This window comes from Cyprinodon variegatus, unplaced genomic scaffold, assembly GCF_000732505.1.
Source record: "Cyprinodon variegatus isolate N-32 unplaced genomic scaffold, C_variegatus-1.0 Scaffold431, whole genome shotgun sequence".
NCBI classification, from domain to species: domain Eukaryota; kingdom Metazoa; phylum Chordata; class Actinopteri; order Cyprinodontiformes; family Cyprinodontidae; genus Cyprinodon; species Cyprinodon variegatus.
Genome location: NW_015150884.1, coordinates 591,496 through 608,546, shown reverse-complemented (window position 1 = coordinate 608,546; position 17,051 = coordinate 591,496). Strand labels below are relative to the sequence as shown.

Genomic DNA, 17,051 nt, shown 5'->3' with positions numbered 1-17,051 from the left:
AAAAAAAGATCGTTTACAGACCCCCGAAACGCCGGCTTCGTGTGGATGAGAGGCTGGTTTGGTGAAAAATTTGTGCATTTAGGCCAGGGTTCGTCTTCGTGTGGACGGGGCCTCAGTCATTCACAGACACATTGATGGTGGAAAGATACACTGTAGCCACAGCTGTGCTGGGGCTCACTGACAGAAGCGAGGCTGCCGTACACAGGCGTCCACCGATCCATCCCAACACTATCGGAAGGTGTCTTGCCCAAGATCTAAATGACAGGGGCTTGAACCGACAACCATTTTGTTAGAAAGTGGTCTGTGTGACATTTGCTTTGTTTTTATCTGTGGACCAGATTGATACTATATTTTTTTTTTTATTCATGTGACAAAGGGTGTCAAAAAATGAACAAAATGATAATGTTTTGTTTACAAATGAGTCTTAGTCAGTTAATAGACTGATCAAGTTTGCACAAGTAGCTACCCCTTAGAAAACAGCAGTCGAATATGAGCTGATTTTTTGTGGCTAGATTATTCCACGACTGTCTTGCAACAAGAGTGGTGTATCTCAAGTTTCTATTTTTTTTTTTGTAATTATATATAATTAGGGTGTAGCTAATGGGAACTCATCCATCCATCCATTTTTTGTAACACTTATCCCAAGCAGGGTCGTGGGGGTGCTGGTGGTGCCTATCTCTAGCTGTCTACGGGCGAGAGACGGGGTACAGCCTGGACAGGTCGCTAGTCCATCGCAGGATATGGGAATTCAATACTCTGTTATTTTCTATGTTTGGAATCTTAATCACTTAAAATTCGTGTCGAGCATGAAAATTTAAAGGTGGAACATTTTTAACTGGACTAAACAATGACACATATTGCATCTTCTTAGTTGTTATCTTATTTAACACATGTTTGTAGTTTAAATGAGTCATAACAAAGATAGGCAATCATTAAAAAAGTAACGTGATACATTTTTCCTGTATTTTTAACCAAAGGGTAATCATAGGCAAAGCCAAAAAACAGGAAAATGTCTGTATGTGTAACGGAATACATTATAATCCTCTCCACTTTTATTCTCTTCTTTCCTCACCTCCAGCTCACGCCAGACTTTTCTGACCTACTTCATACTTTTAAATCCCACTTTTTCATTCATCAACTGTCCTTGATCTCAGCTCACCTCTAAAACTGATCCTACTGAAGTTTCTGAAAGAAGTTACAAAATCCTTTCATTCTGTTTCTCATTGTTTTACTGTATGATGTTTCTTCTCTTCTTGCTTTCCTTCCCAGATGTTCTGAAGGGCAAAGAAAATCCCCACAGAAAGATCTTAGAGAAGCACTAAATCTTGGTGACTGTCAGATTGTTACAGCTCATGTAAACCAATTTTTATTCTCTTAGAAAGCGCACACCCTATGCATGAAATATTGACAGCTGTGTCACATTTAAACACATTGAAAGCCAACGTATGATTAAAATATGGTAACTTTTGAATGATGACATGATTTTTCTTATATTTGCGGGTACTTCTTTTAGAGTTTCTATTAATTTTTTAAACTTTCTCCTTTTAAGTAAACCTTCTATTGGGGGCATTATTAATCCTAAAATCAATTTAGTATAATTTATCAAACTAATCTAATGAAAAACATCAACTGTTGTTCACACTCCGCTGGTGGTACCTGAGTTGTATTAACTGGTATTCAGAAGAAAAAATGCTATTTATTATTTCTAAGGTAGACATAAAACAATGAATTAAGCAAAATTTCAGAATGATTTTGTGATTTGGTTCTTTCAGATCTATTTACTTCTAATGGTAAATCGTAGAGTGATCTAACACCACACTTACATTTACTGTGTTCCAGGTCCAACCAGGTACAAAATGGGTATTGTAAGCTTAGACACCCAAACACTGTGGCAGGAAAAGGAAACAGATGGCACAATGAAGCGTCAGACCCTTTGTCCTGTTACTACAATGTTGAAAATCCTCATTCAGCCTTTTTGTCTTCCATGACATTAAAGCAGCTAAAGCCCTGCGCTATGCTTTATTGCTGTAACCATATAAGAATGTATTGACACCCTATCTGGCTTTGTTTCTCTCCTCCTTCTCTCAAGGTGATGCTGGCAGAGCGTAAAGGAACAGAGGAGTTGTATGCCATAAAGATCCTGAAAAAGGATGTGGTTATCCAAGACGATGACGTTGAGTGCACCATGGTGGAGAAGAGGGTGTTGGCTTTGAGCGGAAAGCCTCCTTTTTTAACACAGCTGCACTCCACCTTCCAGACCATGGTGGGTTGGTTGGCTAAAGCCGGGCGTACACTGTGCGATATTTTTCAATCATTGCACGCAGCTACAGCTCAAACTAGACGACGACACTGCAGGGTTTAAAAGTTCACAGCTCACAATGTGCTCTCAATATTCTCACACTGTGCGGCCCAACACTCTGACTGGATCTTATGACGGCAGACTGAATTTCAAACATGTTTGATTTTCTCCCGAGCTCACGATTACTGATCTGGAGGTGGTCGTGAGAGGCTGATCGCCCCTCGTTACACTAAACAACGCACGATCAGGCTGAAAGTCGGCCCGATCAAAAAATTCCTGCATGACTGGAGAATCGAAAAAAATCATACAGTGTATTCCAGGCTTAATGCTCAAAAATTCTCTAGTCCCTCCTGACTTGTGGGTTAACTTCCTTTTGTGGTCTGATGCACTTTTTTTTATATGTTTTTCTAGTGAGCTTGCAGTTAAAGTCTTTCTGGTCCAACTTTTTCTATTACCCCGTTTACACTAACCTTGAAAAACCGTACCGAGACCGGTCCGAGCTCAGTAACTACGGTAAGATAACTTATCGTGTATAAATGGAAAGCAAACTGAACTGAACCGAGCTAGACACAACCAGACCGCGTTAGCTGCAGATCAGTTCCAGAGGTGGGCTCAGCTCGGTTTTTCCCTGGCTCAGTTCTCTGATAACAAGAGCGCATGAGCAGAACGCATCATCTCCGTCTTGCTGTACATCCCGATTCACACTCCATTCCAGTAGTTGGCGGTTATGCCCCTCCGGAAATTGCTTGCCAACCAACACAAAACAGAAGAAGAACATGCAAATAGTCAACATTTAAAAAAAAAACATGAACAATTTTATTGTCTGGCTCAAACCTTTAAAATCAAACTTCAAATTGTCATCCTTTTATAGAATTGAAGCAAACGGAACATCAAGGACTTTAGTGTGGAATGAAAAATCTACAGATTCATACATGTGGAGCATGTACTGATGAGAAACTGGCTGGATGAAACTGAGCTACCTTTGTTGGTCGCTGCATATTCAGGTTTCATGGGAACAATTGTAAGAGCAGCATGCTGCTGCAGGGTTCACAGAAAAAGCTCTGGTCTTTACTGCAGCTACCTCTCCTGCCGTCACCAGCTCCCAGCTGGAATACACAGCCTGAATTCATGTTCAATTCGGGTTCAACTTATGATTCATAGCCCATATTACACTAAAGATGAGTCAACAGAGCTTGCTGGTTTCATGTGCATCCTTTAGTGCATGTCTTTTAGTTTCACATAAAAAAAAAATACAGGTAGTTATTAATGATTTGGTGTCACTTAATTTAAAGAAATGGAAAAAAATCAGCTGACCTAATCTACAGACTCACACACACATAACTAAAGTAAATATGCTAATCCAGTTAAATAGTAATTATCTGCAGGACACTGGCAATAAAATTACCTCAATTATCACACATCAGCAATTATAAAGTACATACATTCATATGTAGTTGCTGTACATGACTTGTGCACATGTGCAAGGAAGTTTTAGTCAAAGACACACAAGCCTAATTTTTTGCTCTCAGCCCGTTTATGAGGCTTATCATAGAGTACAGACCTTTACACACACACAACCTTTTCTGTATTTAGTTCAAAATATGTGCACTCACACACAATTTATGTTTCCTTATCCTCGTGGGCACTTTCATTTGACATCCATTCATTTCTAAAACATTTCTACAGCCTTACGGTGACCCTTACCCTAACCCTAACAATTACAGGTTCATACCTAACCCTAATCCTAACCTAAACTCTATTCACACCATAGCCGTAAACCTAACACCTAAGTGTAAAATAGCATTTGTACCCATGGGGACAAGACATTGGTCCCCACTAGAACACTCAGTCCCCACAATGTGCTACGATTTATGGAATTGGTCCCCACCATGTAATAAAAACACACACACATGCAGGCTCCTACCAGATTCCTGCCTGACTTTCTGAAATACAGAACCATATTGGCAATTCTGTAGATAATAGAAGACAATATGTTCTTAAATTGATCTCACTTCAGGACTGATTGGATGCATTTAAGACAGTCACCTCTTTCCCTCTGTGCCCTTCCTCCTTCCTCCCTGTATCACTGATCCTTTCCTGTGTTGCTCCATGCTCCTTATGTCAACAATCTGTTGTAAACACTTTTTCTCTTATGACCGTCGGCCATTGTCAAAGAACCTGGGTGAGAAAGGTGAGCTTCAATGACTGTCTGAAACTGTAGCTCACCACACATATAGGCCTTAACGTGCAGATGCACGGAAAAAGATAGCTAACAAGAACATGGAACGGCCTTACGTAAACATCACCAGAATGACTGATAGTTTAGAGAACCATTTATTTAGATGATCCATCTGGGAAAAAATATTGTCCTCTATACCTTTTATCATAGAAAGAAACGGCTTATGCTGCAATGACTCTTGATAACAAAAGACCTTAAAAAAAATTTCATTGTCTCTTAGATATCAGGACAATGATAGCAGAGTGATTTTTTCATCATAAACCAAAACAAAACATAAATATAAGTCCTCATTCTGGACACACTCTAAGAACTTGACAGCCAAAGAGGATGCTTGTTTTCATTTCATAACCTAAATTTACTATTATACATTATTTGTGCAATACTACTGAAAAGTCTATGGTTATTTCACTCCAAACTGTGGGAGAAAACTTGATCCATGCTTTTATTAATGGTGGATCATTTATGGTTTTTGAGTTAAATTTTAAAGCTTAGCTTTTCAAAGCAAAGCTTTTAACATAATTCATCCATTTCACATTCCTTTTACATCTGAGTTCTCTCTGCTACTCCTTTATATTACTGTAAATGGTATATGATATAAAAAAATAACTGATGGAATAAATAATTGACTGATGCTCTTCTGACCCTTTTATTTCTCTCTTTAGGACCGTTTGTATTTTGTCATGGAGTACATAAATGGTGGAGACCTCATGTATCAGATACAGCAGGTTGGAAAGTTCAAAGAGCCCCATGCTGTGTGAGTACACAGGAATGCACCTCAGTTCTGTGATCAATGTCAAATCTAGATCCTCAGCAGATGTTATAGATGTGCCACAGCTCAGCTATGCTGTTTTTTTTTTCCTCAGTAAAGACGGTGAGCAGCTTGATTGTTAATGAGTCTCATAAGCTGTTTCTGCAAGAACTAGGTGTGATACAAGTACACATTGTCTGTGATCATTAAGTCTGTTTTTTTTTCTGGGCAGCGCATCGGCTCTGCAAGAATGAAGGACACTGTTTGTTAGTCAAATTACATGCTTCTTTTTAGAAAACATTTGGCTTGTTAAGCTGTCATCATCGTATCTCTAGTTCTTACAGATTCCACAGATGCGTCTGATTGATAAACATTGCTGCTGTGATTCAGAGTGCTTTATTCATTTAATTAAACTGTTTGTAAAACAGTTGATTTTCCTTAATTGTCTCAAAGTCAGATTTAATTGGCTCACTAACCAGACTAGTTTCCTCTATGAGTTTTTGAAAAGATGAAAAATGTGTCTGTTTTTTTTCCTTTCAAGCAAACTTATGTTCATTTCTGTTATATTTCGCTTTCATTGTACCTTTAATCAAACCCAAGCCCCTAATTTTTAGATATTGTGGTTAATTAAAGAGAAGTCAAAAAAAAGGTTTTAAATTATTATTTATTGTTATTTGATCATGTGATATTTTACTATTTTTGTCATTTCCTCAAATTAAATACAGTTATACATAAAAAAGGGTGAAGTTTAAAAAATTGTACAAAAAGATTAGTAAAAAATCTATAACAGATGGCCAAAATTTTGAACTTCATATTAGAAGGGCTTCCTTTTCCATTTTGAGAGTATGATATGATGTAAAAAAAAAAAAATTTCTAAAGCCAGAGTCTAATATTGCTTTTATTGTATTTATTAAGTGGTAGTTAATTTTATCTTTTATGATAATGCATTCTACATTCCTACTTTATCTTTCAGCCTTTTGGGTCTAACTAAAAAGCATGATGTCTCAGATTGAAATAAACGGGCATTAAACAGACTGCTTCTTTTAACTTACCTTCACACCTTCAGATTGTCTTCTGACACTTCTTATGCGCACATTTCAAACAAGCCCTGGACGTGTATTACCATCCAAACATGTCTGCCTGCGTGGTCAGTCTATCCAAGCCCCTTCTGTTGATCTTATCAGCAGTTTTTTGGCATTAAAGAGACAGCTCCGACCTTTATACAGGCACACACGTAAACACTCAAATGAACCCTCCCTGTTTACCCACTGTCTCTTAGCCCCACTGTAATTGGCGCTGTTGTTTCTCTTGTCCTTTGTGTTTTTTTTGTAGGTTCTACGCTGCTGAGATAGCCATCGGTTTATTTTTCCTACATCAAAAGGGCATCATCTACAGGTAACATATGTAGAAACTCCTTGACTAAATCACAAGTGTACCAAATAAAACAAATTATACTAAGAAATAACAGACGTTCAGCCCCATAATGTCCCTGTGACTTCAAGTTAAAGTAAGGTAAAAGAATTAGCTTGTTTCATTCATGCAAGCGTGTGTATGACGTTCACCTGCTTCATATAAAACTTCTTAATGAATACATGGAAAGCACATATCCGATGCTGGATTCCTGCTTGATCTGCTTGGAAAAAAACTGAAAGACCTCAACTAATTATTAAATCAGCCTGTAGCTTTAAGCCGATTCTGTTTTTAAAATGCGCCTCTTTAAATGGCGTAGTGCAGAGGTCACGGATTAGCGGTCCGGATCCGGACCCACCTGCTGGCTAATCCGGACCCAACCTGATTTAAAACATTTATAAATTACCGCAAACCTGTGGCAAGCTGGGCAATTGGAAAGAAGGAGAAGATGATGAGGAAAAAGTGAAAGAAAGTGAAAGAAAGTGTGGAAAGTGCGAACTAGTGAAAGAAAAGTGAAAAGGTGTGCTCATAGATGACCCTGCACATTTTGAGTATGTTTGGCTCAACCTGCTGCTGTGAAGCAGGATTCTCCACCATGAAGATAATCAAAAATAAATATGGATCCAGGCTCAAAATGAGCACCTTGATATGTGCTTGAGAATGGCTTTGTCTCCATTCAAACCCAGGTTTAAAGCCTTGCAGGGCAGCATAAAGCCTGCTTCTCTCATTAAGACATAAAACATTTTTTTAAAAAGTTCAGTTCAGGTGTTTTATAAAATATGTGAATCAGGAAATTGTCTATATGCTAAAGTGAATGATTGATATTTTCTACTTCAAAAAAAACTTTATATTTTAAAATAGAATTTTTTTTTATCTTTTTCTTTTTTTTAATTTAAAAATTCAATGCATAACATGGATGCATAAAAAGCTCATTTTATTTCAGTGTTTAATTCTGTATAAAGTAACAGATCATACTGTAATTATAAATGTCTCCGGACCTTTACTGGTTGATGATTTTCTTTATTCTGACCCTGCTGATTTTTAATTGGTTACCCCTAGAATAGTGCCTCGGCATTGTTCACCTTGATAAGCAGCTGTCATGGCACTTTCCCCACCGTGCTTTACATTAGAAAGTGGAGGGGGGGTTATAGGTTGTTACCGGCTGTTGTGAGTTTGCCCATTTTCTTTCAACCTCCAAAGGTTCAAGTTTCTGTGATATAAATATGCATCATTTAAGATTTATTTTAAAGTTTTGTGTTAAAATTACCTAAAAAAAAAAAAAAAAAAAGCCCAAGGGAATTTTTTTATTTAATAAAATTACATACATCTAAACATTTGGGGGAAATATTTATGTAAAGGTACTAAACTGGAGTTAATATGTCAATATTTGACCTATTGATTGAATTAAAACAACATGAGACATGTATTTGTAAGCATCTCTCTGTCCCCGTTTAGATGACCAGCAAGGTCTAAAATATCAGATACAGGTTGGAGGATGGTGTCTTCTATAATATATACAACACTCATTGGATTATGTTTATCTTTATATTTTAGATTAAAACCTACTTAAAAGATTTCAGACTTTTGAGCTTTTCAGACCTGAACAGCTGGAAGGCTAAATGTACCGTTCAAATTGTAGGTTGATAATTACCTTTAAAGAGCCTTTACCTCTGCAGGGACCTGAAGCTGGATAACGTAATGCTGGACTGTGAGGGCCACATTAAGATCGCAGACTTTGGTATGTGCAAAGAAAACATGCTTGACGGAGTCACAACCAAGACCTTCTGTGGAACCCCAGACTACATCGCTCCTGAGGTATTCTGTCTCTCTGTGCTGCTTGCATGATTGCTGCTAATCACACAGTTTGGTCAGTAGACGTAGAGAAAGCTTACATTTTAAAATATGGAGTTATTGTGTTATAAAATGTTAATTTTTTACAACTGTTCATGTTACATTTTAGATTATTGCCTATCAACCTTATGGAAAATCTGTGGACTGGTGGGCCTTCGGAGTATTGCTTTATGAAATGTTGGCTGGACAGGTTGGTCTGCAGCTTTATGAAACCAGTGTGTTGGTGTTAACTGAAAATAATGCATTAGATCAAATAAAACAGAAGGTAGTATCCATACGAATATTTATATATACTATAAAGTCTCTTAATAACTGATTATTAAGAAAATCTTAAAACTAAATCCCTTAGCATTATTACTTGTTCTAGATTAGATTAGATTTTTGTAAACAAAAAGAATTTTGGTTAAAACAGCTCTAGACAATTTCATTTTTTAAAGTGCAGCCTTGAAAACAGTAATAAATACATACAAAAATAGTAATATAAACATATCACTGTATATTTACAGTTCTAACATCATGTAGGTCATCATTCTAACATTGTTCTATGTGTGCATGTATTAGGACTGAAACAATTAATCAATTTAATTGTGATTAATCGATTATTTGAATAATCGTCAACTAATTTAGTAATTAATTAATCATTAACTGGAGTGTAGAGACGCTAAAACATGCCTCTAGCTGACAGAGTAACCCACCGTAAGCAGCAATTATACTAAAATTGTCACCAAAAAAAAAACATGGAAACATTTTATATTTAAGTAAAAAAAAAGTTGTCTTTCAATATGCTATGTGCAGAATTTATTTTTTAAGAAACCTTTTGCTATCCGCTTAGGCGATTAATCAGTTAGTCGAAAAAATAATCAATGGATTAAACAATTTGCCAAATATTAGCTAGTTGCAGCCCTAGTATGTATAAAGCTCAAATTAAAAGATACAAAACTTAACATTAAGTATAGAAAAACCAAGCCATTAATCTGAACCTGTTTGTTCAGAATATTAAAAAAATCCCACATAAAGAATCTTCTTCTTCCATCCCTGTCCTCAAACTGAATCCTAAAGAATTGTATTAGATTAGTAATTATAGATCCCTCTCTTTGCTTGCTCCCTGCTTCTGAAATGTTATAGGACGGCAACAAGCTACCTTCTATAATCTACTGCAAAAAGGGACAATAATTATCACACTAGTGATTTTGTTTTAAATACATAAATTATGGTCATGGGATTTTTCTCTGCTAAATCAATGCCATTTGAAGTAGATTTGGCAACTTTAAATACAAAATGTTTACATCTTAAATATGGCTGTCGGCTTATCAGGCGCTATTCATAACTCCTATCTTTATCAAGTCATACTGTCCCTTCTCCTCCCACAACTTCTCCTTCTCTCTTCAGCCCCCGTTCGATGGTGAGGATGAGGATGAGCTGTTTCAGTCCATTATGGAGCATCACGTCTCCTATCCCAAGTCGATGTCTAAGGAAGCTGTCGCCATATGTAAAGGAGTAAGTATTTGTGCATACAAGCCGGCCCTATTAAACACAGAGAGAAAACGTGAGGCTCTATCGTTTACGTGAAAAAAAGAAAGGAAGGCGATGAGCAGAGATAAGAGTACATGAAAATGTAGTAGTGCACACATGCACTACTATGGTCTGATAGCCTAAATGTGTGGCTGCTCAGTTTCCTTGGAAATAGATCAGGTTTTACCAACTGACGCTCTGACAACTCCCAGCTGTATTGGACTGGTGGGTGTTGGGGGGTGAGGGAGGGGGAGCTGATTACTACAACAAATGGAGTCGGCCCTCTCTATTAAACCTCTGTCTCATCTGCTAACTCTAAGCTTCACTGACCGCAGCAAAAACCACACACACACGCGCACACACCTCCAGCCTGATGGATGGTATATCGTACCGTTTGTTCCGTCCTTTCACTGTGATCATCTCGTCTCGCTAAAGCAGTTTTGCTCATATTGTGGATCTAACTGCTTTTAAAACCAAAAAATACAAATAGAAAACCATGAAATGGGTTTTGTGTATGTCATTGTTTAAAAATGTCTTTTTTTTATTTTGAAAGGTTAAAACCTTTTTTTTTATTTAAGTCAGACTTCATTATATGCTTAACTCTGACATCGTTATATGTTTACCTGTGTTTGTTCTGGTCTGATATTACTCACACTTAAAGGGAAAGTCCTTCATCAGCAACTTAATGCTCACTATGACACACACATGCAGTCAGGCACACACAGGCTGCATGTTATGTATTAGTTATGATTACAGGGTTGTAGTGCTACGACAGGGAATCTTCAGCAGAGCATGAAAACTCAGCTGTGTCTCCCCCCCACCCCACCCCACTGCTGGTTCCCTCTGCTTCCTTCCAGCGCGGCCGGGGTTAAGTCATTCAGTGTCTGTGCATCTGACTGGAAGGGCCCTGGCTTTTTAAACACTATTAGTAATTTCCATTTAAGTAGAGCTGACTTTCAGGTTTACGCAGAGAACAAATGCAGAGATGCAGAAACAAGTTTTCTTAGCCAGCTCCCATTAACAGTTTCTCTTATCTGCTGATTCTAACTCTAGTGTTTAGTTTTTTGTTCTGAAAACTATAAAATAAATCTTAAATTGATTTCCATCTGGGGTTTTTTTTCATTTATTTTATTTTTGTTATTGTTAAGCCTCTGTTTTAGAATCCACAAAAAAAATCTTTGTATGACGTTTATGTCCGGAGCACCTTTGTCGATCTAAAGCCTAAGCAGTTCTAAAAAGGATCAACAGTTCGTTGTTTGATATGATCTCGTTTCATTTTGTTTTATTTGTTTTCCACCCAACTAGAGATAGGCGATGCAGATGAGTCAAGGCTATAAATGTTTAACTGTTTGATGCTGAATTCTTTTTCCTATAAAAAATGTAACAAATAAAGGTGAATTTTTTAGTGATAAAAAGTATGTAAGCTCTGAAGCTTTCTGCGTCTCCTTTGGTAGATCTTAAACTAAAATAACTGATTAGGAAAATAATTATTTGATTGACAGTAAAGAACCACAGCAAGGATCTAAAAATGGGTCAGAATGGGTCCTTTGAGTCTTATTCCCCTATAACCATTTTAAAACCTAAAATGTGTGAATTAAATAAAGGACAAACCAGGTCCTATGTTAATGGAAAAAGTTTTCAGATCTGTTAGATTTAAAATGATAAATTTTATTACCGTATATCAAAAAAAATTCCCATCAATTTGTTTATATTTTATAGAATATTTTTTAATATTAAACGATAGTTTAAGATAAAAGTTTAAATGCTTAGCATAAAGATTTCTAAAATTCTAAAAGTGTTCAGTTGTGGACTGCAGATGAAAACATTTCGAATAATAATTATTTTTTGTATATTTAATTGAAATATAATTTTTCTTTCCAACAATCATCGTTGTTAACCTTCTTAGTTTTTAGTTTATTTTACACAAATTAAAATACATAACAATTATTCGGAAAATAAATGAGGAAATGAATGAGACAGAAGCCCAATGGGCCTATATAAAGCCACCACCCAAATGGTATAAAAAGAAATATAATTCAAGATTATATCATTTATCAACTCTTTCTCTCAAACTTTTTCTTGTCTTCATATTTCAATTCAAAAAGCCACTTATTTAAGTACACATGCATCATGTGAGATGCAGCAGCTATTATTTTTGACCTGGTGTAGTTTTACAAACATGATGTCCTCACTTCATGGGCTTCATCAGTGAGTGTATCATTCCTCCTTACAAATCCAAAACAACGGGACACAAACTGAACACCACATGTGCCTTCTCTAGTAAGATATAAATTATAAATAAATCACAACACTATGTGACATTTATATTTATAAATATATTGCAGAAAAAAAATAGAAGATAAAAGTTTAAAGCAGTTTTTGTCTTTAACCTGGGAAAGTGACCAAGTGTCCTTATGGATTTTTCTGTAATGCTCACTTGCAATTGTCTTACCTCTTGAAAAAAATTGCATTATTGTTGTAATCTGAGAATTTATGATTGCGTCTCCCAACTGACCAAAAACAAAACAAAACAAAAAAAGCTGGATATCATGTGAGGTAAATCAGTTATTTCCAGTGTCACACCTTTGAATTATTTCATCATTTCTTTCCCAAAATTCTCAACATATTTCCTTAGATTTGGTTGGCTAGATCAACCAAATACATAATTTACATGCGGAAATGAAGTGATGTAAGCAATTATTTATCGTAAGTAAAATTCTAAAAATGATATTTGAATTTGTATAAGATAAGTGGGAAATATCAGGTATTAAGGTGGCTAAAAACACATTGAGGACATGACTTTGAACACAAGGCAAAAATATTAAGAGAAGAAGAGCATTTTAAAGAGGAGAAAATTTCAGAAACGAAGAAACTGATGCAATTTTTAATAAACAGAATGCATAATCAGATCCAACAAAATTATATTGAAAAGAAGGAAAACAGTAAATCTGCATTTAAAAGGGCTGTAGAAACGAACAGTTCCAGATCAGATAAAAATTGCATACATAGACTCTACTCTGATACTTCTTAATGAAATGTGTTACAACCAACTGCATTCAGAGGTCACCAAACTAGTAGATAAGTAAATAATAAATTTACGTTTTTTTTTTTTTTGCAAAACATTATGTGAATAAACCTCATTAGAACCAGTTGGCCAAATGTTACGATGAGACCTGAACTCTTGTGGTATTAAAAAATAAAAACATTAAAAAAATAACACTTTGATGGAGGCAGCACCATTCATGCTTTTCTACAGCATGGATGAAAAAGTTGGTCAGAGTTGATAGGAAGATGGATGGAGCTAAATACAAGCAAAGCCTGGAGGAACCATCAAAAGAATTAAAAGAAGGGCAGAAGAAGTACCAGATAGGCTTTCAGTTAGAAATACAATGGGCATGAGAGTCAGTGGTAATAAAAAATAGATGCTGTTTATATGGTTCAGACATCCTGTTTACACAATTAACCACTATGTGTTTGCTTGAGTCTTATCTTCCGTTCAACAATCTATGCTGACACGCTTAAGGGGACCCATTTATGGCTATGACCCATTTCTGCCTTTTTTCTTTAAATACGCTTGTAAATAATAAATAAAAAGCAACACTGCAAAGTTATACTTGATCATAGATAGATTAGGCCTAATGGTTTAAAGAAATAATTGGCTATCATTTTCTCTCTGCAAAACCTGTAATACACAGTTGAAGGAGCTCTCATATGTTAGAAGTTAAAATTATTTTTTTTTTATATGTTTTTTGCGTGCTGGTTATGTAATGAACCAGGATTACACTGTTGTGCATCTTTATTCACTCTGACATTAACATAGATGTTAGCAGTGTTCGTGTAGCAGCTGAAGCACGAATAGGACTGTGAAATTAGGCAGTACCCCTGATGACAGACATGTTCATTGTACAACATGAATAACTGCAGATTAGTTACAGTCATAAATAATTCATTCCCTAAAAGGAGATAGTGAAGGAACAATGCACGTGAGAGTGAACAAGATTCTGGTTGCATGCAGACAATAAAGATGTGAAAACAGAGCTAAAGTCAATAGAAAAAGTCACTGATCCATTAGGCCGGAGAAATGAAGAATATGGGTGGGGGAAGTGGAGCTTCATGCAGCTAATGTGTCTCTCTTCTTTCATTTTCTGTGCAGCTGATGACGAAGCATCCAGCCAAACGACTGGGCTGTGGTCCAGAGGGGGAGAGGGATATCAGGGAGCACAGCTTCTTCCGCTACATGGACTGGGAAAAACTGGAGAACAAGGAAGTCCAACCCCCATTCAAACCCAGAGCTGTAAGTCTGACCTGCAGATCAAACACAAGTGCAATTGACAGACAGGCAAAAGAGCAGAGAGCAGGAGGGTAACTGCTATGACAGCCAACCCGCTCTATGCTGGGTCTCTCCTTGTCATTCTACAATCTACACATCTGTACCTGTAAATAACATCATTATATAACACTGTATATCTTTCCATGTTGTTCCCAGGTAAGTCAAAACCTAAAGATGTTGATGCTGAAGGATATGTGACGGTGATGGTTATAGCTTTAGGTTTAATGATGATTGTGAAGATAACATACCGGATGCATCTCTGTGCATGCACAAAATGGGTGCTTTGCAGTTTGGTGCAGATGTGCTCTGCATGAGCTCAGAGGGAGGGGTTTGTTTTCCGCTTTGGTATGAACCTCCAGGGAGTAGGTGCACGTCCTTAAAATTTCTGCAGGTCTTGAAAATAACTCAGTTTCTTTTTATTCTTTTTTTTTCCTTTCTCTGACAAGCTGGGTTTGATCATAGCTGTAATCAGAATGATGTCACCTAATTCTCACACACACACAAATACATATGGACGCTCTCATAGCCTTGGGCTATCCTGCTGCTTGAGAGTTTCTTTTTTTTTATTTCCCTGTGTTGAGCTTTTTATGCATCTTTTTCTGCCTGCAGGGTTGTTGTTATTTTTGGGGGGGTCGGTGGACTGTGTGCTTGATCATTAATGCGGCTGCATATAAGCATGCAACTTTGTGCATGTGAGGTTTCTTTAAAGTAGAGGTCATCATGAGGACCTGGCTGTTGCAACACTGGCAAATCTAGAGTATATACATCTAGTGTGAGTGCAGACAGAAGCTGTCTGATCTCTTCGCTCTCTGTATCTGTCTCTTCTTTCAGTTTGATCTGGTCTTTCAGATGCCCATCATCTCTCGGGCCTCTGCCCTGACTCCTATTCCTCCTTTCCTTTTATCATTTCTATTTATAAGAACAGACAGCTTTAGTATTTTCTGGCAGAGGTTTAGTATCTGAAGCTGGTTCTTTGATCGTTTAAGGTGGCCTATTTCAGTGAAGGGAGTTTGTTTTTTATTTGTTTTATTTTTGACAAAGTCACTAAAAGTATCAACGCTCTGCCCTATCATGTTGTTTATTTGTGATTATTTATGCTGATCAAATCATTTCTGGTTTCAAAATGCAACCAATGCCTTTGGAGAATCTGCTTGATGCGGAGCCGCCTTAACTTTTGAATGTCTGAAGAAACAGACCAGCTTGAACGGCGGGATTATGCATTTACCCAAGACACAAACATATTCATATTCAATTTCATTTGAAGTTATCGCTGTGAGACCGTTTTCATTCATCTGTCCTCTCTGCCATCTATTGTCAGTTCCTTTCTCCTCCACTGCCTCTCCATCTGTTCACACCCACCATGCCTACATCTTATCTCATCTCATCAGCACATTTTATTTGTCCTCTCAGTGTTCAGAGTTTTCTAAGTGTTTATGTTTTACTTGCATGCTCTGGGGTTCAGTCTCAAATGATACCTGTCATGGAGTGCACTACAAAGAAAGTGTGACATAAGTCACCTGAAACCATATTTTAATTCTTTTTTCACAAACATCTGATCAGATGTATTGAATCGAATCAGACACTTGTCTGTTTAAATGACAACTCTTTTACCAAACCATCAAACCTGCCACCTTTTTATTAGGGCTGCGACTAACGACTATTTTGTAAATGAATTAATCTGCCGATTATTTTTTAGATTAATAATCGGATAGTAAAAGGCTCCTTAAAGAAGACTTTTTACAAAATGATACCAGGTGAAACTAAAAGTTTTCCTCTTGAGGAGGTCTGGATGGAGCATACTGACAGATAATTTTACAATTTTAGTATAATTACTGCTCTAAGTAGGTTGCTCTGTCAGCTAAATGCATGTTTTACAGGCTCTATACTCCAGTTAACATTTGATCCATTAATAAATCAGTTGACAATTGTTTCAATAATCGATTAATCAAGATTAATCAATAAATTGTTTCAGCTCCAATTTTTATAACTCTTATGAACTCTTCCAACCTAAACTTGCTTTTTTAAATTTCTAATTTTATTTACTATTACGAAATCCCGTCTCATATAGGCTTGGAGCAGTTTAAGGTACAAAGTGACATCAAGGTATTTTAAATGTTTCTATCATAATGTACTTACACAAAATACAATAATCATGATCATGAATCATGATCTTTTATTTATAGCAGGGCTGCAGAAGTTATTCATGCTTCTACTAAAGTACTTTATCATGATTATTTTTAGTTGCACTAAGTTTAATATTTGTTGACATTTTAATGCTTTCTGAAAGTTACACGATTGTTAAAATAGAGTTAAAACTAAAGTAATTCTCTTAAAATGAAAATACATTTTTAAATGCTAGTTCAGCAAAATTATTGGATATTTACCTAGTATTATGTTGGGCTATTTTCTCCACTCCTTGGAGCTTAAAAACTAGTTTGAGAACCATGTTATCTCAACAAACGGAAAGGCACTATAAACAAGTGTGAATTTGTCTTTGCATTTAGACATTGGAAAGTTTAGCAGTTATTTTTCAGCCCCCTGACTGGCAGTGTTCAGCAACAGGTGGGGGACAGAAAGCTCTTTATTATTCTATTCTCCACATAGCTGGAAAAAAACTCGGACAGATTCACATTGGAAGAAACTGTAGAAATTCTGATGAAAA

At 36.5% G+C, this 17,051-nt stretch overlaps 1 protein-coding gene across 2 annotated transcripts in view; it reads left to right on the top strand.

The window, feature by feature from the left end:
* Positions 1-17,051, top strand: part of prkcb (protein kinase C, beta) — a 125,505-nt gene that overhangs the window by 83,746 nt on the left and 24,708 nt on the right. For both annotated transcript variants that reach the window (XM_015388653.1, XM_015388652.1), the window contains exons 10-16: positions 2,090-2,263; positions 5,201-5,292; positions 6,619-6,681; positions 8,373-8,511; positions 8,657-8,737; positions 9,937-10,044; positions 14,213-14,353. In XM_015388653.1, coding sequence (XP_015244139.1) covers positions 2,090-2,263; positions 5,201-5,292; positions 6,619-6,681; positions 8,373-8,511; positions 8,657-8,737; positions 9,937-10,044; positions 14,213-14,353 — 798 coding nt within the window. The remainder of the gene's footprint in view (positions 1-2,089; positions 2,264-5,200; positions 5,293-6,618; positions 6,682-8,372; positions 8,512-8,656; positions 8,738-9,936; positions 10,045-14,212; positions 14,354-17,051) is intronic.